The sequence below is a fragment of the Melospiza melodia genome, chromosome 4, assembly GCF_035770615.1.
Source record: "Melospiza melodia melodia isolate bMelMel2 chromosome 4, bMelMel2.pri, whole genome shotgun sequence".
Lineage (NCBI taxonomy): Eukaryota > Metazoa > Chordata > Aves > Passeriformes > Passerellidae > Melospiza > Melospiza melodia.
The window spans coordinates 11,286,289-11,312,625 of NC_086197.1; the positions used below are offsets into that span (position 1 = coordinate 11,286,289).

At 48.1% G+C, this 26,337-nt stretch overlaps 2 protein-coding genes across 4 annotated transcripts in view; one reads left to right on the forward strand and one right to left on the reverse strand.

Annotated features, from left to right (window-relative positions):
• The window catches only part of CACNA2D4 (calcium voltage-gated channel auxiliary subunit alpha2delta 4), a 119,521-nt gene extending 119,072 nt beyond the window's left edge, over positions 1-449 (forward strand). The window contains exon 40 of the mRNA XM_063153863.1: positions 363-449. Coding sequence (XP_063009933.1) covers positions 363-449 — 87 coding nt within the window. The remainder of the gene's footprint in view (positions 1-362) is intronic.
• Positions 450-6,375: 5,926 nt separating this feature from the next.
• The window catches only part of ADIPOR2 (adiponectin receptor 2), a 44,952-nt gene continuing 24,990 nt past the window's right edge, over positions 6,376-26,337 (reverse strand). For all 3 annotated transcript variants that reach the window (XM_063153869.1, XM_063153870.1, XM_063153868.1), the window contains exons 3-8: positions 16,865-16,984; positions 14,888-15,059; positions 14,300-14,486; positions 13,059-13,246; positions 11,677-11,870; positions 6,376-9,096 (exon numbers count right to left, since the gene is read on the reverse strand). In XM_063153869.1, coding sequence (XP_063009939.1) covers positions 8,965-9,096; positions 11,677-11,870; positions 13,059-13,246; positions 14,300-14,486; positions 14,888-15,059; positions 16,865-16,984 — 993 coding nt within the window. In that variant the 3' untranslated portion in view covers positions 6,376-8,964. The remainder of the gene's footprint in view (positions 9,097-11,676; positions 11,871-13,058; positions 13,247-14,299; positions 14,487-14,887; positions 15,060-16,864; positions 16,985-26,337) is intronic.

Below are 26,337 nucleotides of genomic sequence, written 5' to 3' on the forward strand. Positions count from 1 at the left end.
CAAATGCTCCTCTTGCAGCCTTGCATAGGGTGTGTCACTGCTGGCTGGGGCCAGGCACAGCCGTGAGTCCCCAAGGGGGCTCCACCAGGATTTCCTAGCAGGATTTCAGCTCTGTACCACCTGGGAAGGGCTTGAGCTCGGAAGCCACAGGGTCAGGAGCACACACACACACACACACACCTGCTAGGAGCCAGGAGCCATGTGCCTTCCTACCCATGGAGGGCTGCTGTGGCCAGCAGGGATAAACCAGTCCCTTCCTTGGCTCCTGGGGTGCTCTCCCGGCCACAGGCATTGCTCCCTCTTGCAAAGGCACAGGCAGGCTTGGCAGCAGGGACCCTGACCCCTTGTCTCCCCTCTCGCAGGAGAATGCCCAGGACTGCGGGGGCGCCGCTGGGATCTCCGTGTGCGCGGCGCTGCTGCTGCTGCCCCTGGTGCTGCTGCTGCGGTGACGCTGCCCGGAGCCGGCGGGACAGAGCCGTGCAGGGGACACGGGGGACACGGGGGACATGTCCTTCTGGGACACCCTCGGCCACTTCCCCAGGTGTCCTTCAGCACAGGGTCCAGCACGGGGGGAGCTGCTGCTCCTCGGAAGGCCGTGGCTAAAGGAGATGCGAGAAGCAGCAGGGGCAGCTCCGGGCACAGCAGCTCGGACATCCCAGACCCCGCTCGCAGCCGGGGCTGCTGCGATCATCATGGAGAACATTCCTCATCAGCCTGCCCCCCACGGAGGGGCAGAGCTGGCTCCAGGAGAGCAGCAGGGGCAGGGGACAGCACCTGCCTGTCCCTCAGGGTGGGACACTGGGTTTGGAACCCCGGGTATGGAAGCAGCACGTCCTGGTCCTGGGGAGGAGACACGGCACCGAAGCTGAATGGCAGCAGCCTCGCCTGGGCTGGGCAGGGCAGGGCAGGGGGAGGCAGCACAGCTCAGCTGGAGAGCTGCAGCTCCTCTGCCAAGGAGGCCTCTCCTAACACTGCTATGGCAGCACCCAGGTTCTTGTCTGCATGTGGACTTACCTCTGCAAAGGGGTTTTGTGTGAGCCACCCGAAGAGACTGACCTGCTCTCCTCATTGCAGGAGCAGCCAAGGAACAGGCACTTTGTCCCTGGGAGCAGCACTGCCCTTGGCTGTGCCCTGCCCTGGGCCTGGCATTCCCAGCTGGTGGGCACAGGCCATTCCTCACAGAGCTTTATGGACAATGGGTGGGAAGCACCCGTTTTTCTTTTTTTTTTTTCTTTTTTATGAACTGTTCCATACCATCTCATTAAAAACAGATACATGGTATATTCTACATAGACACCACAGCTTCAGCATGTTTGGTGGGCATCACTCTGGGGACAGAGTGTGGCTGGAGGGACTGCAGACACAGCTGTGGTGGCCCCAGGGCAGCAGGGTGGTACAGCAGGAAGGCTGAACCTGCCCCTGGTCACTTTGGGGAGTGTCCTGCAGCCTCCAGGCCCCTGTCACAGCACGATGTCACCTCCTTGAGGACACAGGCCCTCCTTGCTGGCTGCCTGACGAGCAGCACTGCCCACTCGTGCCCTGCCACGTGCCCGCCATGGCAGCTGCGGGGCCACCATGTCACCCACTGCCACTGCCACCACTGCCAGGCTGGACTCCTGGGCTGCTGCTGCACAGAGCAGCTGGGTGGGAAAGGGCTTCATCCTCACAGCAGCTCTGTCCCTGCCCTGCACAGCAGGCACCCACAGGTGCACTCCAGGCTTGTCCTTCTTGCCACCCGTGTCACCTGACACTGAGGGGACAGGACCAGTCCCAGCCAGGTCCTGGCAGTGTTCCAGCAAAGAGGAGAGGAACCACGGCAGTACTGCAAGTAAAACTGGAGGTGGAGAAGGCTCCAGGCTTCAGAGGCAGTGACCTTCTCAGAGGCAGCAGCAGCCAGGGAAGGTGAAGGCAGGACAGAGGGAGAAGGGGCGGCTGTCAAGGCTGAGGAGCTGCTCAGAGATGGAGGAGCCCCTGGCTCAGGGCACCCCAGGCTGGCACAGCTCCCCCAGCCCCACGTGCCTGCCCCTGGTGCCTCTCAGGGATGACCTCCCTGTCAGAAAGGATTAGCAGCCCCATGTGCACTCAGCTTCAACAGGACAGGAGAATGCTCTGGATGAGCCATGCTTGGCTTCAGGTGCACCAATCCCCAGTAAACAGGGTCCTGCAGGGATACCTGCACTGAGAGAAGATGAGAGCTGTACCTGGCTTGGCTGGCTCAGGGAGTTTGTCCACAGGTGCTGACTGCAGGGAATGGGCAGGGTGAGAACTGGATTATTTCTTAAACTGAGAAATAGAAGCAAAGGTTTGCCTGACCCAAACCTGAGCACACACCAGGAACAGCTTCCTGGGTTTTGGAATTTTTTTTTGCAGCAAAGCAGACCATAAGCAAACCTACCCAGTTCTGGGCTCCAGCACGGGGTTAAGCAAATTCTATTTCATGCTCTGACAGAGACAGTGACTCATGGCCCTTTCAGCAAGAGAAAAATCCCCAGGAAGAGCAGCTGCCTCAGCTTCCAACTTCTTCAGCCATGTGCTGGGCACAGCAGATGAAAATAGGTCAGCAAAAGCAAACAGTGAGCAGAGGCCAGAGCATCCAACCAGCAGCACAGCAGCTGTGAGAGGAGCCATCTCCCACTTCCAGCTGAGCAGCATCCTGCTGCCATCCTGATCCCATCAATCCCAGCTGTCCCTCCTGTGCCATCCACCCTGTGAGCACACAAAGCACACCCACAGGAGCAGGGCTTGTTCTGCTGGGGAAAATGCAATGGGAGCAAATTCCCAGGTGGGAATCTGTTCTGCAGACAGAGCTGTCCATCAGAGCCACCCCTCACTGCTGCACACAGCAGGGGCTTCACAGGCCCCAGTCCTGCAGCTGATTTCCTCCCAGGCAGGGGGCAGGGAGCTGAATTCTCTCTGACACTCCTCCCAGGCTCCGCAGACGCTGCACTGCAGGCTGAGGTAAGCCTGGCTCTCCCCCAAGCACTGTGGTGGGCAGGGACACACACCTTGCACAGCATCACACACACACACACACACACACACACACACGAGCCCTCCCTGGATCGTGGCTGGGGCACAGCAGGCTGCTGGCTACAAGTGTGGCCACACGGGGATGACTTCATCCCACAAAACAGTGGGGAAATCAGTGGGATTTGCAGCAGCTGTGTGCACAAAAGGAGCCTGGCCTGAGCTGGCTTTGACTTAGCAAGGGACTGGCACATGCCAGGCTGGGCAGAGCAGTGGCCACAGCCAGGACCCACACACCCCAAGTGTGTTAAGAGGTGTGTGGGTGTGTGCCCATCTCTGGCACGGGGAAGGACCAGTACCACAGTTCTGCTCGGTTTGATGCACACCTCAGAGGATTTTCCGGGATGCTTTTTCTGCTGAGAGAGCCCAGTGGCACTGTCAGCACAGAAACCTCTGCTGGCAGGGGAGGGGGGCTCAGGGCAGCCTCATGCAGCGGATACTTCTGTGCTAAGCAGATGCTCCAAAGCAAGCAGAGAAGGAGCATCAAATACCAGTGTGCCAAACACTCCATCGCCAGCTGGGGTCTCTCTGAGGGGGGATTGCTGCTCCTGTTCCCCCTGGGCACTGGGGAGCTCCTCCATCCCTCAGCACAGGCTGTTCCCTCCCACCACCTCTGCCTGCCCCTTACACCTCCTGTCACTCGGCCAGCTCTGTCACAGCTCTGTGACATCAGCCTCAGCCCCAGCCCTCTGGGATGGCCCCGCTCGGACACCCCTGAGCATGTTTCTGCTGTAAATGCCCACAGGAAATGCCATCAGCCCCTCCTGCTCTGCTCTGCTTGCTGCTGCCTCAGATTTTGGGAGCCCTGGCACCCTGCCCTTGCCCAGGCAGGCCCTGCTGGCAGCAGAGGAGGGCTGGGCACTGAGCCCTCTCTTTAGGCCTGTTTGGCTCTGCAGGGCCAGGCAGCTGCTGCTGTGCTTCCCACCAGTGCCACAGGGAGCAGAGGGATGTGCATGGTGCAGGAAAGGCTGTGGGATGGTGGCAGGAGCTGCACCAGGGGTTGGCCTGTCACCGGCAGCAGGAAAGGGACAGGGAAGCCCCCACACCCCCACACCCGGGACTCTGGCCAGAGCCCCTGGCTGCTCTTGTGTGTCCCAGCCAGCAGTGACCTTCTCTAGCCCTGGCAGCAGGGGCTGGAGCTGCTGTCACCTCCTGCTGCCAGGCCCTGAGGGACAGAATATCGCTTTCCAAGCTGGCAGAGGCTCCCTGGCAGAGGCAGCACTCCCAGGCTGGCTGTCCCTGCAGGATGGGGAGCTGGGCCAGGGCCAGGGCAGAGCCCCGGGCTGCCACCGTGGCCGGGAGCCAGCAGGGAGGTGGTGGCAGTGCCACTCCCTCCCAGGAGGGCTGGCCGCCTGTGCCAGCAGCAGCTGCCACCCCACAGCCCATGTGGCAGTGCCAGCCCTGCAGCCTGGCCACAGCCACGGGGAAAAACTGGGATTGGGGAGCCCAGCTCCAGCCAGCACCAACAACCCAGGCACAGGCAGGGTTGGGGTGAGAGCAAAGGCAGACCCTGGAACTGCAGGGGTGGCATTTGCCTCTCTAAGGGAAACACACCACTGCTCTGGGAACCCAGCCAGGCCAGAAATTTCCCCATCTCATTTACAACCAGACCAGCTCAGTTTTTAAGCTGCAAAGAGTCTCTGTGCTCAGTGGTGCCACTACAGAGGTGAAGCTGCCACTGAATGAGATCCCAGCATCCTAATGCTTTTGTAGTTTACAGGTGAATTTTACTGGAGAAAGGCAAAGCTGAAGTTTCTGGAAACACCAGAAAATTCATCACTATGACAGTGGTGAGACACTGGCAGAGGTTGCCCAGAGGAGCTGTGGCTGCCCCATCTGTGCAAGTGTTCAAGGCCAGGTTGGACGTGGCTCTGAGCAGCCTGGTCTGGTTGGAAAGGTGTCCCTGTCCATGGCAGAGGGGCTGGAACTGTCTGATCTTTCAGATCCCTTCCAACCCAAACCCTTCTGTGACTGTGATAAGATCCAGCAGGCAAATCAGCTCCGTGCAGGAGTGCTGGGTTCCCATCCTGCTATCCCTGCCCAAGGCATCAACCCTCAGTGGTGAACAAGGAACTGCTCACACTGCAAGGCTCTCACAGCAGCTGCCCAGGCACTTCTCCTTCCCTGCTCCTTGTCCACACAGCTGGAGATGAGCAGGTGAGACATTCTCCATGCTGCCATGCACTCAAGGCCAGTATTCCTTCTTCAAGAGCAATGTGCACCTAGGAATTACCACAGACACTCTCCAAGGAATCCATCTTTTTAAGCAACTTCATTCAAACCACATTAGTGCTCTGCACTCCTGGAAATCAGCCTGGAGAATTTCAGGCATTCCAGGCAGATCCAGCAGCACTGTTTGGTTCAAACAAGTTCTTTGATGCCACACAGGAGGCAGGGGTAAAAACAAAGGGGGGAGGGGAAAGAACTCGGTTTTGCAGGGAAGCCTTTAATAGCTTCAACTAAAGCAGTCAGCTCTTCCATCCTAATCACGCACTTCATTTATTTCTCCAGAAAGTTGGGCAGTGGCCTCAAACACTCACCTTGGTTGCTGCACTTTAATCCATACTCAGGTACTTGGCAATGAATGAAGCAAGTGGTTCTCAGGAGAGGGCAGAGCAAGGACACAACTACACACAGGAGAGGTGGGACATGCAATTCTATCCTGCCCAGCCAACTTTTAAATATCACTCTGCTTCCTGGAAACAGAATAAACCCAATTCATATTCTAATGTGGCAGCTACTTTTAGTGTAATTTGTGTGAAATCTGCTACCAACATTCTCCACGTTCCTTGAATTTGCTTTTCATTAAAATAACAACAACAATAATAATGGTAATAATAATAATAGTAATCCATCCTGAGACATCCATCAGGCTGTCCAGATCACGAACAGGAGCTGTCTGTGTTACAAGTCACTGCAGAACACTCACCTTGAGTGAAGGAGCTGACAAAAAGCCCAGCTCAGCTGTGGACACCCAGAGCTGCAGTGAGCCCAGACAAGGGCAGGATTGGGTGTTACCTTCCAGCCAGTTCCCAGCCATTAGGAACTGGCAGCCAAGGAACAGCACAAGGCCCCAGTGGGCACAGGCTGTTATGGGCACCACCAGCCCCACTCATGCCACCCCTAAGCCCTCACACCAGGAGGAGATGATCAATCCTTTACACACATACAGGATAGGAGGCATTTCCTCTACACCAGGAATTTAAGTTCAAGCCTCCTGAACTTCTTTTCTTTATCTAAACTCACCTTAAACTTCGTCCCCACCCACCAAAGTCTCCAGCAATGCCCCCCCTCTTCCCCCCAGCCCTCGTGCCCACACAGTGCAGGAAGACCCAGACCAGACAATAATCAATTTGGTTCTTTTATTAGCAGAAGTTAAGAATACAGCAAGTAATAAGATCCCATCTTATATGGAACCATCACCAGAGTCCCCAGCCATCAAAACCCCAGAATGTGCTTCATTGCTTCCAACAGTAAGCAATTGTTAAAAAGAAATATACTGAACAAGGCCACTATTTAATGGGGAAGGAAAGAAGCTGTAGGTCCTAACTATTCTATGGCAATAACCTGCACACAGAGCAAGCAAGCCTCTGACTGCTGAGAGTAAGGCATTCAGGTGCCAACCTGGGAAGAGTTCTCAGCAAAAGCTACAGAAAAGTGCACAGCTAGGTTGTTTTTATTGGAACACACAAACTTCTTGAACAGAGAGACTGGGTTAAGAATAGCAGGTGGAGTACTGTGTTTTTGTAATAGTTCTGTGCTGTGTAGGACCAGGTTACAATCACCCTTGGAGGAGTGAACGTGGGATGATCCAGGATGGAGGCTGCTGCTGCTGCTGGTACTGTTCAGAGGTATCCCAAAGCACCTTCAGCCAGCTCTGATTGTGATATGTACCACCCCTGGCTCAGACACCAGCACACCTCCCCAGCCTGGCTGGGATGCCAGTGCTGTTAGCCCTTACATCCAAGGGAACACTGCCCTTTCCTTCATTTAAACACCACAGACCTGGGATAAACCACCTCCAGCCCCACAGGCACCCAGGGTCAGGATCCTGCTGAGAACACATCCCTCTGCACTTGCAGGCTGCTGCAGCCCCTCCTCCTGCAGCTGACCTTGCTCTCAGAGCCTTCACTCCACTCCAGGGTGAAGCCTTAATGCCCACCCAGCTTTAGGAGGACATTCTGCTCCTACCTGACTCCAAGAGACAAAGCAACTCCCCAAAACACACTGTGACATCCAGGGATGGGAAGATCTTTGCAATCCATCTCTTTCCCTTGAAAAATGAAAACTGAAACTTGAGGGAATCTAAAAAAAAAAACCCAAACCCAACAACAACAACGAAAAACCACCCCACACAACAACCAACCACCCTTTACCTTCCTTCCCTGTGAAATACTGCACGGTATGAGCTGTTTAACTCATCTGTGAGAGAGGTAATTGCTCTGAATTTCCAGCTAAAGCCTCCAAGCAATACCTGTGCCATAACAAACAAAATGCTCAAGTTTCACCTTAGGACTCCAAAGATTCTCCTGCAGTCTGGCTTCTGACTGGGCTCCAAAGCTCAAGCTACATCAATTACACAGGAGAAGGGTACTTGCCTCCCCTTATATAGGAGGTGTGTCTGCACCACAGCAATCCAGCTGAACTCTCAGGTTTAGGCTTAAGAAATACCAGCAGTCCCATTGCTAAAGCACAGATGGAAAGCAGACCTAAGGACAAAAAAAAATATTAAAAAAACCAGGGATCTATTCCTCCTTAAAAGAAAAACCTGCAAACTGCCTTGGCATATGGAGCCTGACACACAGGATGGTAATGTGCCTGAGGTCTGCAGTGCCTGTTAACTCCCAGTCCTGGAGCACACAGCTTCCTCTTTCCAGTCCACCTTGACCCCACCTCTGTTTCCCCTCACATGCTCAACGATCTCCTGACAGGCCACGACCACCATCCCTCAGAGCAAACGAAGCAGGCTTGCAAATGGCAACCATCCTCTCCCTGGGGCCTCTGGCTTGGGCAGGCACTGATGGAGTTGGGCTGTTTGCCATTCCACATGCAGTTATCCCACCGTGCTCCAGCTCCTATGATGAGACCCAAACCAACCAAGTGTAGGATCCAGGATCCCAACCCTCGCCCTGCACACGGGCTGGGGCAGGGAGCAGATGCACCTTTCCAGGCACTGGAGCAATTCCATGTGCTCACACTGTGACCTGCACGACACCATGACTGACCCAGCCTTCACAACTCTCCTGTGCACGTCCTGAACCCGCTCCAGGTGCTGGCCAGGACCCCACATTGCCCAGGGCATGCTGGCCTCTAGGAAAATCGACAGGGCCAGCGAGCTTCACTCCTGGGAATTTTACCTGGTCCTCCTGCAATCGTTTATTTTGTGCAAAATTGAAACAGTGTGTGGTACTTGCATGTTGCATTCTTTACAAAAACCCTTTTCCCCCCACCCATTGTTTAAAACATTTATATAAATTTTATTTAAACAGAAAGTTAGAAATCTTATTTACATTTTGTTTGTCTCCCAAAAGAGCATCTAAAATCAACGCCCAAACCCTCCGAGAGGATATAAATTTAACCTTGACTTTTTTTTTTCTTTTTTTTTAAAAAAAAGGAAACTGCTAAGCTATCCCTCCCCAGTTCTACAAATAAATATGGCATTGAACAGAAGCCGATTTGGAAAGGGTCCTCTGTAGCTCAATCTGTAGATCCCAAGAATAAATTAGGTTTGCAGAATTTCCTGGTCTTCAAATTGATTTATTCCATTGCTTGAGGTATAGAATTTTTATCTTGGTTAGTCAGAATCCCCATGAAGCTCCATGCCTCATCAGCTGAAACGTGGATTCTTCTTAGGTATTCCTGTAGCTAAGCCCGGTGCTCGGCCCGTGGTGCCGGCGGCTCTCCTGGTTGGTTGTGCCCCGGGGCTGCGGGCGGCTCCTACTGCATCCCCTCCTCCTCCGAGCAGCCCCCGCCGACCGTGAAGCGGAACTCCTGCAGGTTGGACACGCCGTGGAAGTGCACGAAGGCGCCAGCCACGACAAACACGTGGAACAGCTGGTGGGAGTGGAACTGCAGAGGGAAACAGCCGCGTTCAGCTGGGGCTCCACCCGGCCCCGGAGCCACGTTCAGCTGAGGTGCACAGGGACACCGGGCAGTGCCGGGAGCGCACAGCGACACCGGGCAGTGCCGGGAGCTCACAATGACACCGGGCAGTGCCGGGAGAGCACAGGGACACCGGGCAGTGCCGGGAGCGCACAGGGACACCGGGCAGTGCCGGGAGCGCACAGGGACACCGGGCAGTGCCGGGAGCGCACAGGGAGACACCGGGCAGTGCCGGGAGCGCACAGGGACACCGGGCAGTGCCGGGAGCGCACAGGGACACCGGGCAGTGCCGGGAGCGCACAGGGACACCGGGCAGTGCCGGGAGCGCACAGGGACACCGGGCAGTGCCGGGAGCGCACAGGGACACCGGGCAGTGCCGGGAGCGCACAGGGACACCGGGCAGTGCCGGGAGCGCACAGGGACACCGGGCAGTGCCGGGAGCGCACAGGGACACCGGGCAGTGCCGGGAGCTCACAATGACACCGGGCAGTGCCGGGAGCGCACAGGGACACCGGGCAGTGCCGGGAGCTCACAATGACACCGGGCAGTGCCGGGAGCGCACAGGGACACCGGGCAGTGCCGGGAGCGCACAGGGACACCGGGCAGTGCCGGGAGCGCACAGGGACACCGGGCAGTGCCGGGAGCTCACAATGACACCGGGCAGTGCCGGGAGCGCACAGCGACACCGGGCAGTGCCGGGAGCTCACAGGGACACCGGGCAGTGCCGGGAGAGCACAGGGACACCGGACAGTGCCGGGATGGCACAGCGACACCGGGCAGTGCCGGGAGCGCACAGGGACACCGGGCAGTGCCGGGAGCTCACAGGGACACCGGGCATTGCCGGGAGCTCACAATGACACCGGGCAGTGCCGGGAGCGCACAGGGACACCGGGCAGTGCCGGGAGCGCACAGGGACACCGGGCAGTGCCGGGAGCGCACAGGGACACCGGGCAGTGCCGGGAGCTCACAGGGAGACACCGGGCAGTGCCGGGAGCTCACAGGGAGACACCGGGCAGTGCCGGGAGCGTGCAGCTCTCCAGGCTGCGTGCTAAACCCACCCCTCTGCTACATTTAGCAAAATCATCCAATTCTCTGCACACACACACGTTCCCCCTGCACTTCAGAGTCATCTGAACCAGCTGGTCAAACAAAAAGCTTCTTTCCTTGCATCTTCCTCAGGTATTTCTCCTCCAGTCTCTGTGATTCTTTCCCTCATATCAAGTTTCCCCCACCCACCAACTTGCTCACCCCACTATCCCTTCTTCTCCCTCTGCTATCTTCCGCAAAATAATCAAATTCTCTGCACACACACATCCCCCTTCACTTCAGAGTCATCTGAACCAAAAAACGTGCTAAAGAGCTGCTCTAACTCATCTTTGCAAAGGGACAAGGAGAACTTCAGAACCTTAGGCAAAAGGCTTAAGCAGGATGCTTTCAAAATTAAGTTTCTCCACAAGACACACTGGTGGTTTATGGACAAAAATGGCCTCTCATACAGACAACAGGTACAAACTCTGCTCTGGTCACAGGTGTAAGTTTTACCAAGTGGATTCTGCATGCTGGTATTTTATTTCTCTACCACAGAGAAACAGAACAGACAAACGTGATATTGTATTAAAACCTAGAAACAACTGGATGTTCTGAATGAATGCCCAGGATGTCACTGACTGGAGTAGAGCAGAATGAAAACTGTGAGAGAGCTACATGGCAAAGCATGCCCTTGTCTGAGGGAAGCCATACCAGCATGGATAATGCTCCTGAAATATTCCTACAAATGTGTATTTGCAGGCTTCATGGGAAGCTTGGGAAAGAGCTGGTGGTACAACAGTGCTTTTGGAGTTTGGCTCATTATAGTAACAAACCAACCAAGCAAACTGGTGCAGGTCTCATTCTCACTTCTAGGCTTCTTTGGGGATCTTAAACTATGCTAAGTGCAAGGACAGTGGCCTTCCAAAGATCTGCTTCCCCTCATCTCTACTCTTGCTCCACCCAGCTTCTCTCCTGACATCTTCCTCAGGTATTTCTCCTCCAGTCTCCATGATCTTTCCCTCATACCAAGTTTCCCCCACCCACTCACTTGTCACCCCACTATCCCTTCTGGGCCAAACCCTACCATCTCTGTCCAGCATTTTCACTGGCTGTACAAGATGAGGAGCCAGACATGGGGAAGATCCCAGAGAACACACTGAACATCAATGAAATGACCACGTACTGCTCTGCACAGAAGCAAGGTAAAGATGTGCCTTTGCAGGACCCTCAACACAAACACACACACAAATGTTTGCAGTTCCTTGCCCATCCGTTCAAGCAATCCAGGAATGTGCTGAGGGGAATCTGCACATCAGCAGCTACCTCAGACCAGCCAGGCTGTGCCAACTTGGGAAGAGAGGCACCAGCTAAGCCAGGCTCAGAGAGCCCAGAGTCATTTGGCCCCTCCCTGAAGACCTATTGCTTCTGGTGCAGTAAGAAAACATTGACACAACATCCTCCAGGCTCAGGGGGACCAGCTTTCAGCTTGGTCTCCTCAGCAGTGACTCACAGACTCACCCAGATGTCACACTTGCCAGGGAAGAATCTCTCCGGGATGCGGGCGGCATAGAGCGCAGCACCAGTGATGTACAGGCATGCCATGAGTGCCAGCCAGCCTATCTGCCCCATGGTGGCTGCTTTCAGGAGCCCCTCAGAGATGACAAAGTGCAGAGTGGGAATTACCCCACTAAGACCCAGACCTAGAAATACTCCTGGGAGGCAAAGAAAATGTGGGAGAGTCAGGTTTGAAGGCAGTGTTGGCAAAGGGAGACAATGAAAACACAAAAGCTACAGGAGGAAAACTCAGCATTTGCCCAAGCAGCAGAGGGGTGACAGCTCTTGAAGCTGCAGGTCCCCAGAAGAGATTTATTGGAAAGGAAGCTAAAGAATGCACAACTTCCTTCATATACCAGAAGCTACTCAGTTACAGGTCCCAGCAGATGGCTGGAATATTTCATTTGCTGATTGTGCCTGCCAGCTCCAATGGAGGCCAGGCCAGTTCCTGCTCTCGGCCTGTAGAGGGAACCGAGACCACACAGACCGAGCCTCAATCACCATCACGCTCAAGAGCAAGACAAGGAGACACAACAAAGAGACTGTTTATCACATGCTGCACAAGTACTCCTACCAAACAGAAAAGCAGCATCTGTGCTCATCTCATCTGCCATACAAGAGAACACTGATTATTTGTTTAGATTTTAGCAGCGAGGACAGAAAACTTGTAAAACAGTGGGCATGTCCTGTACAGAGATTTTAAGTTTGGAAAGCTGACTGCTCTGAAGGTACCCAAACCTCTCCAGGAAATCTTAGATTTACTGTAGACAGCATGTGCAGGTTAAGAAACAAGAAATATTACTATTCAACCCAGCTGTGTGCACATTCCATAGCTGCCCCCTAAAGCTCTCTTTCTCCCTACCTCAAAATATGAACCCAAATCTGGTTTTGTTCTTTTGATGATGTGAAGAGAAAAACTGTCTTTATCTTAACTCTGTGTTTTATCCAGGCAAATCATTCACATGAATTCAATGATTTGCTAGTGTCTGAGTCTGGTGTTTAAAAAAAAGCACAAGCACAACAAGTACACACACACACACCAAGCAGTCAGTCATTTTTTGAGAACAAACCTGCTAGATGCAGCTAGAAATCCTTTGCACCACCTTTCCTACTGCATGTGTTACTGTCCATTTCAGCAATGCACTTCCAGGACTTGCACCAGCCCTTATCTGTGCATCCAGCTGGGTACAATAAATGCTGAAAGAAAACCCACCAAGCTCCCAATTTGAGAATATTAGGTCTATAAAATTAAACTCCCTCAAGTCTTCCCAAGGTGGTTTTTCCAGGTGGCAAGCAGGAAGCAGGAAAGGCAGTCAAAAAGCAAAGCAGTTCATTTCAGGTCTTACCTGCCCTTACACCCCGGTATTCAGGGGTGGCAAACATGTCCCATTGTGAGACAATTATGGCTGCAATGCCCAGGACACAAATCACAATCAAGTAGATGAAGCAAGGCTGAGGGTTGCAGTAGAAGGAGTAGTACAGCCATGGTACAAAGCTGCCCATTATGAGGAGTGCAATGCCAGAATAATCCAGCCTAGAAGAAAACAAAAATCAGTGTCAAAAGAAGTGAGAACCTTTGGACATCCTCACACCTACACACTCTTCTTTAGTAGAGCAACTGTCTACTTCTCACTGCAATTAAATTATTCTCACTGTTGCAGGTAAGGTCCTGACAGCAACTCTTCCACCTACAGCAATGGATTACCTGACAGCCAGGAAGGCCATTTCTGAGACAGACATCAGCAATGCCTTCAGCAGCCTTTAGACCAAAGCTTTGTGAGGAAAACTCACATTTTAGTTTCAGATGAGGAAAAAAGCACTGCAAGAGCCCTCAGAAGACAGGGCACACAGAATGTTCTGGGAACACAGCCAAGGCAAACACTTCAGTATCTGACAAGTAAGGGTTAAATGGGCATCAGCTTCAGTGACCACAGTGGAATAATGCTGCAATTTTTCAACCATGCTGGTTTTTTGTGCACCCATGTAAAAAAGGAAATCATAGCCACTGCTTTTTACCACACCCTGACAAAACACCCCTGCAAAAGCTGGAGGAGTTAATTTTTCAGTAGGGGACTTTAACTGCTGGGCTACTTTAGAGGTGGTCTTGCAGACTACAGAATCCTGGTTGAGTAGTTTTAGGAAATATCAGATATTCAGCAGCCAGCCAAAAAAAGAACATGCACTAAAACCAAGAGAGCAAGACATCTTGATACACACTGTGGAACTGTCTTACATAAGTTTCAGGTTCAAAGTCAGAACAGCTGAAATGACAAGAAGTAACGGTTGCACTAAAAATTCAAAGTCCTGCAACTAAGCTCAAGGCATATTACTCACAGCAGCAAGATGCAAGCACATGCCTGCCAAACAGCAGAAAATGATGGAGTTTTAAGACTCAAATGACAGCACAAAAACTCATGTTGAAACAAACTATAATTAGAAGAAGCTGCATTAAATCTCAGCTCAACTCTGTTCCAAAGTACATGCAGTCATGAAATGAACAACTCCCACACTGGGGCTCCAGGCACAAATCCCAGCCCTGTTTTCCCACCTGTTTCCTATTTGGCCTGCCCTGTTCTGAGGCACTTACTTGGAGAAGAGCCGGGAAACACCTTCTGAGTGGCAATAAACTGTGTGGAAGAGCCATGAGAAGGAGAGGCAGAGGATGGCTCCCAAGAAGAACAAGCCCACGACCACCTTCTCCTGCACAGGTGCTACGAAGGACATGTTTGGCCGGAACATGTAGAAGATTCCCAGACAAAGGAAGAACACACATCCTGGAAAGCAGCAAGGCACAGAGGTGTCAAGCTCATGCATACTGAGAGCTCTTCTTTCTACAAACATCATCTCTTCCCTTCAAGGCTCTTACAACTCAGAGAAACTGCAACTTAAACATGTTCCTGTGGCCATCCCAATTAACACCTACACATTTGGGAAAAGAAGGATCTAACAGTAATTTATTGATTAGGAAATGTTTAATGCATTTGTTTGTATAGTATGCCATAACTAAGCAAGTCCAATCCAATTCTGATGGGATAAAATTAGGAGAGGGATACCAAGTTGCTAATTTAACAGGTTACTAGTGCAATGATAATGCTGACAACCCCACAGACCTTTCTGTCTTGCTCTCTTTTCTTTGAGAGCGACAAACCCATTGGATGAGATTTAGGATGAGTACCTAGGAGATGAGTCCAGATGTTGCCAGTCTCTGTGTGTATTCTGAAGATGCTCTTGAAGCAGGCCCGGAAGGAAGGCATGGGTGGTCTGTGGCCATGCAGCAGGTAGTCATTGTCCTTCAGCCAGTCGGGCAGCACATCGTGGGGAATCACTCTCCATCTGCCCTCCCACACCTGGGGGATACAAGAGTTCAGTGAAATGCAGGCACTGGAGCTCCTTCAGTGCATGGAAACAGTCAGAAAACACATATTGGTACAAGTGCTGGAGTTAACCTGTACAGTAAACAGAGGGGAGTTGATGGAACATCTCTGGGGAAAAGGTTTTACACATGCTAAAGTCACTGTTTCCAGTTCAAAACTGCAGCACTATGAACTGCACCAGCACAGAAAGAAATACTTCAGTATTCCACTGGACAGGAAGGCTATTGGGTGTTTTTACTGCTGGTGAAGAGAAAACATTAAATTCACTTCCATATTCTGTTTTTCTACAGGCCACCTTCTCCATTTAATTGAAGAAGCCTACACCCAGTTCTCTCCAATAAATAAATAAGCCTGTTCCTCCACCATGAGCCAACCTGACTGTGCACCTGCCAGCATTTGGGGAAGGCTAGCAGAAGAAGCTACCCTAACAGGGGCCAGAAAATGTGAAATGGTGAGAGGCCAGCAAGAAGAGTCCAACCCCCTTATTCAGACTGGGAAAGAAATGCTCCCAAGCTCACAAACAGTGACAGAGCACTTTAGGCAACAGACTCATGACTCTCAATTCCATGGGATTTCTTCTTTAAAGTGAGGGGGGGTTTGTGCACAGAGCTATTCTTGCAGCTGGCTCCACAGGAAATAAGTGTGCACAGATGTTCCAGCACTGCTGCAGTAACACAAGACACATGGAGGCTTCAGAGTGGCAGGGGGAGCAGGAGCTGCTTTATGTACCGGGGCTGCTTCTGCAGGCTGCTGGGGGCTTGATGGCTGGCTAGAGTTACAGGAGCAAGGCTGAAGGTTCCTGAAACACTGAGGTTAAAAAGCTACATTCTTATTTCAGTTTCAACAACAAGAGCTCAGAGTTTTTAAATCAATTCTCCACACTCGTGCATGGAAGCAAAACAAAGAAATTCAGAAGAAGCAGCCCAGTTAAAGACTGGGTTCTTAAATACATTCAACAAGGAAATAACTGGTTTAGTTTATGAACAAAAAATGTGATTTGAGGTAGAAACAGAAGGAGGGAATTCATTTTACACAATCCACCCTACGAAATACTTTAAAGAGGCAAAGATGCATAGTAAAAAAAAACCAAAAAAATCAAGCAAAAAATCAAAATCATCCATACACAAAAGACCACCAAGTCACCAGGGTCCCTCTGTAAAAATATCAAATATCAAAAATAGCTCATAAAACCAGCAGGAACCAGTGTATAAAGGGGGAGCATTCCTTTCAGAGAGAAAGGAGGGCCAGAGACTGACACAGCCCAGTGGCTCTAAAAAGTAGCAAAAATTGAGCCAAGGTCAACAATTACAAAATCTACAATGGATTTACTTATGTATGGTTTCAATAAAGCATTGTTTTCAAGTCAGGGACAAAGCTTATTTTATAATAGATGCAAGTGATGCTGGGAAAGCAAAATATTTGCCAATCTGAAGAAATTAGGTCAAATGACCTTGCAAGTCAAAGTGCCCCAAAGCAGAAGGCTTTTGTTCTGCTTTGCACTCACAGGTGTTTCTCAAGGGACACACCTGAGTTGCATGATCAGCTCTGGAGTGTCAGTTGTAAATCCTTATTGTTCCAAGCTCTACAATTTAATCCTGTGTGACAGACGGATGCTGAGGAAGCACAGTATTGGTAATTAGAACAAGAGATGCCCATTTGGGGACAGTGAGAACCTCCTCTCCCTCACATGAGCAGTGCAGCTCCTCCAGGTACAGACTGCTGCCCACTGGGGCTGCCTAAAAAAGGAAATTACTTCAGCAGTTTCCACATGCCCTTACCTTACACACAAATTCTTCCATTCTCTCCATAGCATGGTGGGCTTGCAGAAGAGGTGACATTCCCATAAACCCTTCATCTTCTTGAGGTGGCTCATCATTGTGTTTATTATCATCAGAAGACTGGAGGGGAAAAAAAACAGAGAAAACAGTTTGTAGAAAGATGAACAGAGGAAGGTGATGCTGTTTTCCACACAGAGCTATGATTTGAGATCTTGGCAAATAAAGAAGTCTCTCCTTGTGCAGCACTGAGAAAAGAATTCAGAAGAACAAGCAAAAAAATGATTACATTCTTAGGTATGTGAGAAGAACTCACATGTCTAATGCATTGTGCATATGTTTCCAGCAGGTTTGGGAGCCAGCAGTGCTCCTCCAAGTCATGCTTCATTAAATCCCAGATATGGAGTCTGAGGCTTGCAGCCTCCCCACCTCCAGGGAAGGATTACTCCTATTTTATGTTTCAATGTCACTGTGCCAGTGTTAATGCCTCCATAATGGATCTGGCATTTCAGGGTAATAAAAGGTAAGTCAAGGAGAGGAATCCATTTACCTTGTTAGAAATGTTTCACCTCAATTTGCACTCCAAATCTGAAAATCTATTCTGTTTAACTGATACTTCTGTTCAGCTTGTAATCCAGCACTGGAATTTACTCATTCATTTGATTTTTCAAGGTATTTCAGAAACTACTATGAAACTTCTGCCAGTTAGACAAAGGCAAGTTATCAAAGAAAAGCAGTAACAGGCCTGGATCAGAGTTTTAAGCCAAGTTCAAATAAAGAGAAACATCCATATCCTCAGGGTGTGCCAAGAGAATTCTGAAAAGGAAAACTAAAATAATCCACTGAGCTGGGATATCAGGCTGGTGCACATCATTAATAACTTTACAGGAACAGTGTGGTACTTCTCTGCTCCAGCATGACTTATCACATCATCTGCATATTTTGATACTCTCCAGCTTCCCACGGAGGAGAAAAGCAGGGGGCCATGGAAGTTCTGCATTCCTGTTTGCTCCCTACAATGCTCATGGCCCATCAAAGACTCTATTCAACATTTCAACTTCCAATGTAAACAAACTGGAGGAAGCTAGGAGGGAGAGAAGGAGCTTTTTGCACCCTCCAGACTTAATGCAAAAGCTGCCACACACCCCTGGCCATGCCAAGAAAGCTCCACAGCCAGCACAGAGGGAGGCTGGCCTCCTCCAGACTTCCCAGAACACTTTTCCCCTCCTGTTCCCATACCATGGCTAACAACTTTAAAATCAAGGTGATGTATCAATAATACCATCCAAAGTGACTGAGAATATAGTATATAACCTCACTTACTTTATCTACAAATTATGATCAGTAATGTTCAGATTAATGCCCTGAACTTTCAGGCCAGGGATGGGAGCTGGCTGTGCCTCTGTCCCACATTACAGCTCTCTCCCTGGTGTCAAGCCTTAGTAACTGTTTCTGTCAGGTTAACTCAATAAGCTGCTTAAAATTCTCATTTTTGAGAATTTTAAATAAATAAATAATAAATAAATAAAAGGAGGCTTCTTCCAGCCTACAGTGAGCTATCCAGAGCCTTCAATACTTTTGGGAGTTTTTTGACAGAGAAATGACATGTTCATACCTGTTTTGTGCCCAAGCCTTGCAGTAGTCACTGAAGCTTCATCTTTCAAAGAGGCCCCATCCCAGTTCCTGACCCAATTTTGCTTACCCAGAATGCAATTTCTGGTGTGCAATACACACTACACATCCTTCAATTTTTATGTATGACCTCACATTTGTCCACACTAGGAAAACTTGATTACCTAAACAAACAAGCCATGTACCTTGTACCATCTAATCATCTTCATTTATGATTCCAGTTAACAATTCCTCTGAACAATCTCTTGTATTTTACAGCAATGATTGATATATTGACCAGCTCTAAGCAGATTCTCCAGCAGAAAAAGACATTATTAAATACACTCACTCTGCCTAGGTTAGCCCATTAGTCCTATTCAGAAAGGCACCAGGCAACAGAAAGATGCAAATAGCTTTAGTATCCTTCTAAAATAGGCATAATTCCTGCTAGGCACAGGAATAAAAAGCAAATTTGGTTTCATTCTGACTCAACAACATTCACTGACATTGCTGCCCCACGCTGTCAATTCCACTGGCTGTTTCTACTAATGGAGCTCTCTAGGATTCTGGGTTTTCAATATCATAAATAATTAACTCAAGGTCACAGAAACACAGAATGGGTTGGGTTAGAAGGCAGCTGTAAAGATCAGCCAGACTAAGTGCCCTGCCATGGAGGTCTGCAGGAAATGCTCATGATATCTGCACAGTTTAGAAACCAAAGAAACCTTATGGAAAAGCAAGGCTGGCACTCCAGTCCCAGTGCCTTTGAAAGAAGCAGCACTGCTGTGCCTTTTAGCTACTCCAGAATTCCCTCCCCAGCAGCACACAATAACCAGCTCAAATGGGGGGACAAGTCAGCAACCCTCCATTTACACAACTGGGTGGACTGAAGGAAAAAAGGTCCCTGACAGAATCAAAGCCTGCATTCATTGCAGTCTGCCCAGTGACTCAAAGCCAAAAAATGTTCATTTCCCCCTCTGCACACACTCCCATTTCTAGAATGATGGGAAGGCTTAAATTTGAACAGACTGGAAAGCTTGAAGAGCACAGCTATTTCTGAGCTAGTCCAAAATCTTTGCATTTTGGCCATGTGCCTACAAACAAATCATTACTGAGCTTCTTTTGGTGATAAAAGGAATTCATACCATATACACAGTCCAGATTACTGCCAAAAAATGGAATTGATTTTACTATCTCCTTCCTGCCATTAAACTTCACAATTAGCATTCAAGGGGAAAAAACCTAAAGCTCAGCTCTTAGTCCTTTTCTTGCTAAGGAGGCAAAAGGAGGCCTGTTCTGAACAGCCATCCTCCCTGGACTCCTCCTGCAGTGTCTCACTGGGAAGAACAGTAAACTGTGCTTGTTTAAAGTCAGAAATCTACACTGGAGGGCAACACCAAAACCAGTTTTGACTTGGATATCTGAAGGAATCCATTGACCTTCAGTTCTTCAATGACTGAAAGGAAAGAATCCCACTCTTCTGCTCAGAAAGCATATTGTAATATTTCCACTGTGACAACTTCCTTCATATCTCAGGACTCATTATTTTCTCCTCTTCAGCAGACTGTATCAGAAATTCATGAGTAATTCTAGACCATAAAAACATAAGCAAGCACATTCTAGTAGGACACATTTTCAACTATTTCTAAGTCCTGCCCACAGAATCACATTTTGAAATGGGAAACATATTGAGTAAATAATATCACTTGCCTAAAACTGTGCAAGAAATGAGAGCCCAGAAGAAAAGTCTGATAATCCCATTTTCAATGAGCTATGGTATATCCTGAATTAAGTGCTTCAAGAATGACTTTTGCCTTTGTAGTTTCTAGGCCATAGGCCAAAGGGATTTTCACTCAGTTGATGTTTCAGATGTTCTTTTACATCATCTAATTTACTCAACCTCTTTTAAAGCATCTCAGATTTGTCTAAACAATTCTGTGAAGTCTTCAGAGCATTTTAGAGTATCTTTAAATAAACCCTCTGGTTTGTAACAAGCAAACTTGTTACAATCAGCAGCTGTCACTCTTCTGCTGAACACATGCAGCAATGTTTACAATCAGATTTTCACAAAAATCAAAACTCATGGCTTCTGGATATGTACACTCTAAAAGGTCTGGACATTTAACTCTATGGAAATGCCAAGCAATTGTTCCAATTTTAATTCTACTCCTTTTGCAAATTCACAAAGTGCTAAAGCTACTAAAAACCAGTACAGGTACATATGAGAGGGAAATTATCCAACAGATGTATAAACACAATCTGAGTTTAGTAACAGTACCAAAGAATAAAATCCATCTGAAGGACAAGTGAAAATATCCAGAGGAATCAGCTTTACTGGTTTATCAATATTCAGTTAATTTTGTTAAGTGTTACAGCTTCTTTTGTGATAACAGTGACAGACAAGAATGTAAATGAAAAGGTAGAAATCAGACTAAATTATATCATTTTGTATGGAGAACCAGGCAATGCACTTCCAGGGACAGATCATCACCTAAACAAGAATTCCAGAGCATATTTTGGTAGGGATCAAAATGGTTTAATAGCAAACCCAAGGCTTAGAGAACCAGAGCAAACAAAGAGCAAGAAACCCAAGAGCTCAATTGCACAGTGCTGATCATTAAGTCAGTTTAACAGTAAAATCTCACTTTTATAGCAATAGCAGAAAAGGTAAAAAAAAGTTTACATTTAGTACAAGCATTTCTCTTCTGAATGCAGTCCAAAAACGTCAGATCACATAGCCAAAGATCCTGTTACAGAGAAAAGTGCAGTAAAACCTGCTCTAGTAAATGCAACATACTTCTCTTGTCTCCTACAACAGCTTCTCCTCCTCACACACACTGACAGTTTCTATACTATCACTCTCAAATTTGCTAACAGACATGCTGGCTAATAAAGTCCTTACTAGGGAAAAGCCTGTCAGAAGTCGTCATAATTGCAGAAAAATATTCCAGAAACATTTTTCCCACTTTGGACTAAGCTATGTTCAATGGACTTCAAGCAAAGTGTATTTTCTTGAGGTTTTTAGTTTCTTGATGTCAGTTTAAAGATTTCTAGAAAGCTTCAGAGCTTGCACTTGACTGCTCCTTGCACAGGTGACAAGTTCTGGTTCATCACTTCAGAAAGTGCTGTTAATGTTGTCATTTGAGTGTGCAAACTAAAAGACAACTGAGATATGAATGAGGCCACCTTTTACTCTAAAAAGTGGTGACCTTGTCCCTCAGCCCCATGTGGCCAACACCCATCCTGTCTCCCAGCAGCTCCCCCAGTGCCTGTACTGGGCTCTGTGTTCCATGGTCTGGAATGTCCCTTTGGCCAGTCCCTCCCAGCCTCCTGTGCCTCCCCTCACTGGCACAGCATGAGACACTGCAAAGTCCTTGATTTAGGGCTAGCACTGCTGAGCAGCAACCAAAACATCAGGGTCTTATCAATGTTACTCTCACCCTAAATCCAAACTACAGAATTGTACCAGCTAGAAGGCAGAAAATGAGCTATCCCAGTCGAAACCAGGACAACCAGCAATGCAATAAAACTCTCCTAGGCCCCACAAAGGGCACAGGTTTTGTGCATTAGAGTTTCTTTCCAGACAGAGTCATTACTCAGTTACCCAGGAGCCCAACTGACCATGCACACACCTATGCAGTATTAAGCTCTGCAGTTAATGAACTCCCATGTCTCAAAGTTCAGCTGTCCGTGATGCCAACTCACCAGCAAGATGTCACCAGTGCCCTAAACCTATCACCACAGGGATTTCCAAAGCATGATGCAGTCTGAATTTGTTCTAATATTCTTGCTTCCTTCAGCTGTTGACAGACACTCCCCCACTGCCTTCTTGATCAGTGCCCTGGCAAAACTCTGTGCCTTGGTAGGGACACAGGCAAGACAGCTCAGAAAAACCAAATGTCTTGATTAACACTGAGTCATGGCATGTTATGTGACACAGTACTTATACATTATTTTCTTCTTAAAACTCAAGTTACAAAACATATGTTGCTGCATTTACAATACCACTGTTATCCCCCACATTAAACTGAAGTCACAAAGTCTAGACATGACTCTGAGTTTTTGCTCTTGTTTATCTTGATCTCATCAGATGAATTATTAATAGTGCTTAACATGACATTCAAATCATTTTATGTTCCTTGGGGCAGCGTGCCAAATTCAGTAACTCGAGAGCTTTCAGCATAATGGCCAAAACACGTTCAAGGCTATAATATAAAAATGTTATTTTTCTAATGGCAGTTCTGTAACATCCCTTTCAGCCGGCCAGATTGCTTTTTTTCAGCAGCAACTCCTCTGTGCCCATTCTATCAACTGACCTTTTATCAACCAGCCTTTTGTAAGGGGGAAGCAGCAATAAGTGCAGGCTGCCATGCCATTTCTCCTAAAAGCCTGTTGCACATTTTTCAGAATTTCATCAACTTCTATTCTTTGAATTGGAGAAATAAACTGGAAGCAAACAGCATCATAAAACTTTCCCTGACTTTCCCTAGCTTCTGCACATCCCAAGTTATTTTAAAACAACAGCTTTGTCCTTTAGAATTCACATTCTCCCAGACAAGCTTGTAAACACAGCCACACCAGTTTCCAAAAGGAAACCCCTGAGCAGGGTGTGCAAAGCTGCCTTTACTGTCACTGGACCAAAAAAAGTCTTTCATTAGCACAGTGCCAAAACCCCTCTAGGCCCATTGGTCAAAATGTCAAGCACTTGGAGGTTCCTGGAGTTCAGTGTTTTTCTTTTGTAGGTCACCTTCTTATAAAAGATACAGTCCATTTAATACAGCACTTGAAAACAGCTTTACACAACTGGTCATGGGTGACTGCTGGCTGGCACTCATTAAAAACAAGCACTAACATTCAAAACTCATTTAGCAAATAGTCCTAGGACAAAGTCACTTTTTGTAGCATTGCTAGAACACTCTGATTAAACTAGCTCCCTTCTTAAATATCTTCAGATGAAAAGGGTCTGTTGAATCTTTGAGCTCATTTTCTGATTTTATACTGATTTTCTGTCAAAGCCCAGTATCTGACAAGGGCCAGGGTCTCAATGCCAACATGTGCTCAGCAGTAGTTTGGGGGAGGGCCTGTAGAAATTGTTTCTACTGCAGAGGAGTCTCATGTGCCATTTTCTGCTCCTCTGCCATTGTTAATCCTGACAAGAGAAAAAGAAAACAAGCATGCTGGGCTTATGGAAAAAGAAATGCCGTGTTACAAAAATAAACAAAGAGAGATTGAAAGTGCACTGCTGAACTTAACATAACAGCAGAGTCTATCAATCTGAAACAGTTGGAGGAAGATGCAAGTTAACCCAGCAGTACAACACTATTTTATTCTCTTATATCACTGTAAAAGGTTGACACAGCCCCCACTGCTGCCCAAATCAGGCAGATAGGATCTGCAGGAGAACAAAGGCAAAACCCACGAAACCTAACCCCTGTGCAGGGAAACTGTTGTGCCAGTGAATCATAAACAGAACTACTCCCTCCCTCTCCTAGTTTCAACACCCAGCACAGCAAGCAATGGTTACAGAACCTGCTGACAGGCAGCAAACCCTGAGCAGCACCACTTGCCCTCCCCAGAAACAGGAACAGGACACACTGAATCCAGCTGCAACTCCACAACCATCACCCAGGACAGATTCCCTGGTGCTCAGAGAGAGTTTTCTGGGAGACAGAGCAGGTATGGAGAGTGGCCATTTCCTGCATGTTCCAAGCCTCCTGGGCACTGCCCATGCACGGCTGACTGATCACCAGTTTGCCTTTTCTGCACAATTTCAAGCTCTGACAGTCTGTTCATAACCCAGGCACATCAATGAGTGAGGGAGGCACCAGTGGGGCCTGGAAACAATCTCCATAAACGTGGCCCATTGCCTTCATACTGTCTAAGTGGGAATACTTGGAGATATTCTGCCCTCTCTATCCAAAAATGCTTTTCTGTAGAAAAAAAATTTACTATATTCAAGCACTTACTTCAGTGACTAGCAGTATGAGTAAAATTCATATTACTTCCAGTTCTTAGAACAGCAAGTGAAGTAGAAATGCAGATGGTAAGATCTTTTGATCTGAAGCAAAATGTCAACTCACATGCTTTCAAAGAATTAACATTTCTTCCCAAGAGTTGCAAAAATGAAGGAATGGAAGAGGTGATAAAGAAATCCACAGAACAACAACATTTGAACACAATCAGCTTTAAAAGAAAAGGAAATGTGCTTTGGTAGAAAGTCAAAACGTGATTTTACCAGGCCTCTTCCATTCACACAAAACCTGCAATGCAATGGATGAAGAAGGCAAATGCAGAAGCAAAAGCCAAGATTTCAATCATAACCCCAAAGAACCAATAGAAAAATGCCAGACTGAAAAGAAAGCTAAATTGGTTGAAACTTGCAAGTAGATTTGCAAAGGATGAAATTTCACCCAATCAGAATTTACAAATATTTCCCCCCAGAAAAACTATTCTTAAGACTCAAATGTCTCTCTTTGACCTTTAAGACTTCACCTGTCTTTTTCACTCAGCTGGCATGCACCAGGAGTCAAGTAAACAATTCCATTTATTCACATCCATCCTTCTGCAAAACCAAAAGTCTGTCTGTAGTCTGCTCTTGTAGATAATACGTAAACACTTCTGTAACAGAATATGCTTTAAGTTTTATGATTCAAGTTAAAAGCCTTGAGTCATTTGCTTACCCTAAATTACTCTAAAATTCTCTTTTGTACCTGAAATTCTGTTACATCCTTCTGCCTTCCTCCTTCAAGTCACTTTGGTATTTATGCTCTAGAAAGATTCCTGTAAGTACATGGAAATATCATGAAATTTGTAAGAGGTCAACCAAGTTCTCCCTTCAGAGCCCACACTCCCTGAAAAGCAATCCAGAGGAGTATTTACCCAAATTCTTTCTGCCCATTCAGACAACTTGAGGGCTACACAAAGCTGTCCCCAGAACCTTACTGTAAGTTATCAAACACTTCAAAGCAACAGCTCTCCACCTTATGGGCACATTTTGGTGCCTCACAGGACAAGAGCACAACAGCTCAACTTCAGGGAAGATGAAAGGAATCATCATCCAGGCACGGGCAAAACCCGTGATTGGAACAAAGGCAAAGAAATTGGTTCTGTTGTTTACCTCCTGTCACTGACAGGTTAAAGTACAAAGGGAAAGAGTCAAGCACAGGGTTCCAGGGCTGCACAAAGAGCCCATTCAGCACATGGTAAGAAGTCACATGCGTTTGATTGTGTCAGCTTAACAAAGTCACAGCAGGAGGGATTTCTTTAGGAACTATCACTGCTGGAATTACAAAGGCAGTTAAGACACAGAAACTCTGGGACTGGAGAAAGGATGCTGTCCCAAAGACAAGGCAATCCAGGATGCTACAGGAGGGAAACACCTGATGAAAAATGCTTTATCAGCATGTACTGTAAACCAGATAAAGGAAAATAAGTTTAAACTGCTGAAGGAATGAGAAGAATTATGCAGCTTTTGCTTGATGCTTTTCTCATCATCAAGTGCTTATCATGCAGACAAATGGTTACTGTTGGTCCAAGTCACAGAAGGCTCACCACTCACCTGCCACCACACTAATTTCACATTTAAAGACAGCAAGATGTGTATCTAGTCCTTGAAACTGGTACTGGGAAGAGGGGATAAGCTATGGACATATCTGCACTCCAGGAGAGAACAGAGAGTTATGGAACAAAATACAGACTGAGAGGTTCAGGTATAAAAAGGATACTGATGTTATATGATTTGTATCTTCTCACAGGAACTGTTATAAAATTGGCAGATTAACAGCACTGGCAGAAGGGTGCAGCTGTGTTATTGTTATTTGGAATAAGCATGGTCTATGCTTTTGGCTAGCAATTGTTTGCTACAT